Source organism: Dipodomys ordii, unplaced genomic scaffold, assembly GCF_000151885.1.
Source record: "Dipodomys ordii isolate 6190 unplaced genomic scaffold, Dord_2.0 Scaffold281, whole genome shotgun sequence".
Taxonomy (NCBI): Eukaryota; Metazoa; Chordata; class Mammalia; order Rodentia; family Heteromyidae; genus Dipodomys; species Dipodomys ordii.
In genome coordinates, this window is record NW_012267497.1 from 158,548 (window position 1) to 161,335 (window position 2,788).

A 2,788-nucleotide genomic window follows, 5' to 3' on the forward strand; every position below is an offset into this window, starting at 1 on the left:
TCTTATTTTTCCTAAGGAAGAATTCCACCAGGTCCCACACAACCCAGTCACTGTGGACACTTGGGAGTTCACGTGACAGGAAATCATGGAGGTTCTCAAGTGCAGCAAGTTTCCATGACCATCATTTTCACCGATTTTCCTAATGTAACAGAGCACAGCACCATGATAGGACTGTGAGATGGAGGTGCATGGCTGTTGGTCCATTCATGACCTGGATAACTCACAGGACTGTTTGTGGTGTTGGTACACCCATGTAACTCCATTTACTGCAATTCATTTATGACCACAGATAAGGTCACCAGGACTGTAGGAGGACACGGTACATCCATGTAGGTCCATGTACTCCATTCCACAGCAGGCTCTAGGTTCTGGGGAAGTCTGTGCATGGGTAGGCCTGGGAACCTGCGTAATTCTCTGATCTAGCCTCTGCATTTTGTCATGAACACCACCTGGTCTGTACATTCTGCTAAATAAAAATGGCACCGATTTTGTGGGTATTTCACAAGAATTAGACTTAATGTGTGAGCAATGTTTCATATTGTAGCAGCAGCATAGTTTCTCTACAAGCAGAAATATTACAATGAGGATTAACCTGAATTTAAACAAATATGGTTTGTGAATTATTGTCGTTTGATATTTGCAAGGGGGTTGTTCCCTTTATGTGATTGTATAAGGAAGAAAAATGGTCCTGTGTGAAGTGAATGTGCAAGGGAAGAGAAGACGTCCTATGTGAAGTGAACGTGTAAGAGGAGGTGAAGAGGTCCTGGGTGAATATTCCCTGTGGAGTAGGTGTTTGATGAGCCCGTACTACCTTGTCTGGTTAGTTAGGTTCACAGGACCTGAATGAGAGGAAACAGACTTTCAGGTTCTAGATGTATTCCCAAGTGATGGACAGTGCAGGGAATATGAAAACTCCCCTCATATTCCAGTGATAAGAGGGTCGATAAATCTCTGTGTTTGTGTACATAACTGTGCATTGCAGATTTACATATGACCATGTACATATAGACAGAAACTACATAAAAGCAAATTAGATTTGTATATGTATATAAATGTGTGAAGTTATAGAGTACACATTTGAGCAACATATATTCACATATGAAACATACGTGGAATACATTTATTCTACACACATCTACATGTGTGCATATCTACACAGCTTTGTATACCTATGTATATCTGGAACAAAAACATGATCATCTTGATGCAGAAAAAACCCTTGAAAAATTAGAGCATCCATTTATGCTAAAAGCTCTGTAGACAGGGGATCAGTTGACTGGGAAACGTGTTCACATGACTATTAGCTGGGAGTGTTTGCCCTGGCTTTATTCACTGGGAACCCCTTGCTGTCTGTGTTTTCTGAGAATGGGATGGGTGGAACCTTTCCCACACTCAGCATGGGCTTGGGTCTGCAGCCCTCGGCTCAGAATCATCTGTGTGTTCTAAGCAGTGCTCAGGGAATCAGCCTTCTCCACACAGCCCCAGGCAGCTGCCTTGCCTCAGGTTTCTGACACACTCAGGATGTGGGTGTGCACACTGCCTCGCACAGTAGTACATGGCCGAGTCTTCTGCTGTCAGTCTGCTCAGCTCCAGGGATGCTGTGCTGGAGGAGGTAGGTGTCTGCAGTCAGGGAGACCTTGCCCTGGAACTTCTGAGCATATTTGGTCTCACCATCTTCAGGGTCAATCCTTCCAATCCACTCAAGCCCCTGTACTGCCTTCTGCCTCACCCAGTGCATATAATAGCTGGTGAAGGTGTATCCAGAGGCCTGGCAAGCCAGTTTGGCCGAGTCTCCAGTCGTCCTCACTTCAGCCCCAGGCTGCTCCAGTTTGATCTGGGAGTGGACACCTGCAGATGAGAGGGAGGTGTGAACTCTCTGGTGAGGGTCTGGACCCTTGGGGCTTGTCCTGGCCCGCACTCACCTGTAGCTGCAGCAACTAAGAAGAGGAAGCTCCAGTTCAGGTGCATAGTGGGCTCTGAGCTCTGGGTGTCACAGGAGAGGCGAGGGCAGTTTGCTCTGGGAAGCAGTTGTCTATATTGTCCACCGCAGATGCTGCTTGTTTGCATATTGATGAAGCAGGTGCTTGTTAGCTCAAGACGTGACCCAATGAGAGAGAAGTGGAGGGAAGCAGCCCTCTGACATATGGGGCTGTGTGTGACCTCACTGAACTCGGAGCCCAGGGGAACCATTGGTGGATGGACTCAGGGTCTGCACAGCCTCCCTCAGGAATCTGTGCTGTCAATATGGTCACATCTCATTCCCGTTTTCACAAACAGAACTCTGCAGTGCTCTGAGACGGTCAGTGTTGGTCACAGGTGCTCGAGTTCCCGTTGTTCCTGTTTGACATGCTCACTAAGCTGACCGCTCTCTGAGGAGTCCCGTGGGTACCATGCAGGATTGGGCATCCCTGGTCCCTGTGTTTGTTGGGGCTCCATCCAGGCTGCTCATGGAGGGCTCCCCTTGGGAAAGGAGGCTGGGCCTCACCTGTGCAGGGGCTCCATTGCAGGACTGCCTCATGTTCAGTTCCAGACTCCACCACAGAACAAGTTCAGGAAATCAACTCTCAGCCAGGACATGGGTCAGCACCCTGTCCAGGGCCCCATGAGCAAGGCTGAGAGTGTCCTGTCCATCGAGGTATCCAGTGTCTGAAGAGAGCTGGGCACAGCAGCAAGGCCAACAGCCTCCACTCAGAGTAGAGTCTTTGCTGTAAAGCCCCAGAGCCCCTCAGGAGGGAGAATGAATTCACCTTGAAGGACCACAGAGGGGTATGGAGACCGCCCCTTCCAG

At 48.7% G+C, this 2,788-nt stretch overlaps 1 gene segment (V, D, J or C); it reads right to left on the minus strand.

Annotated features, from left to right (window-relative positions):
* Positions 1-1,516: 1,516 nt before the first annotated feature.
* LOC106001263 lies at positions 1,517-2,518 on the minus strand. The segment is given in 3 exon segments: positions 1,517-1,848; positions 1,923-1,983; positions 2,486-2,518. Coding segments are annotated over 3 exon segments (426 nt in total).
* Positions 2,519-2,788: the final 270 nt, after the last annotated feature.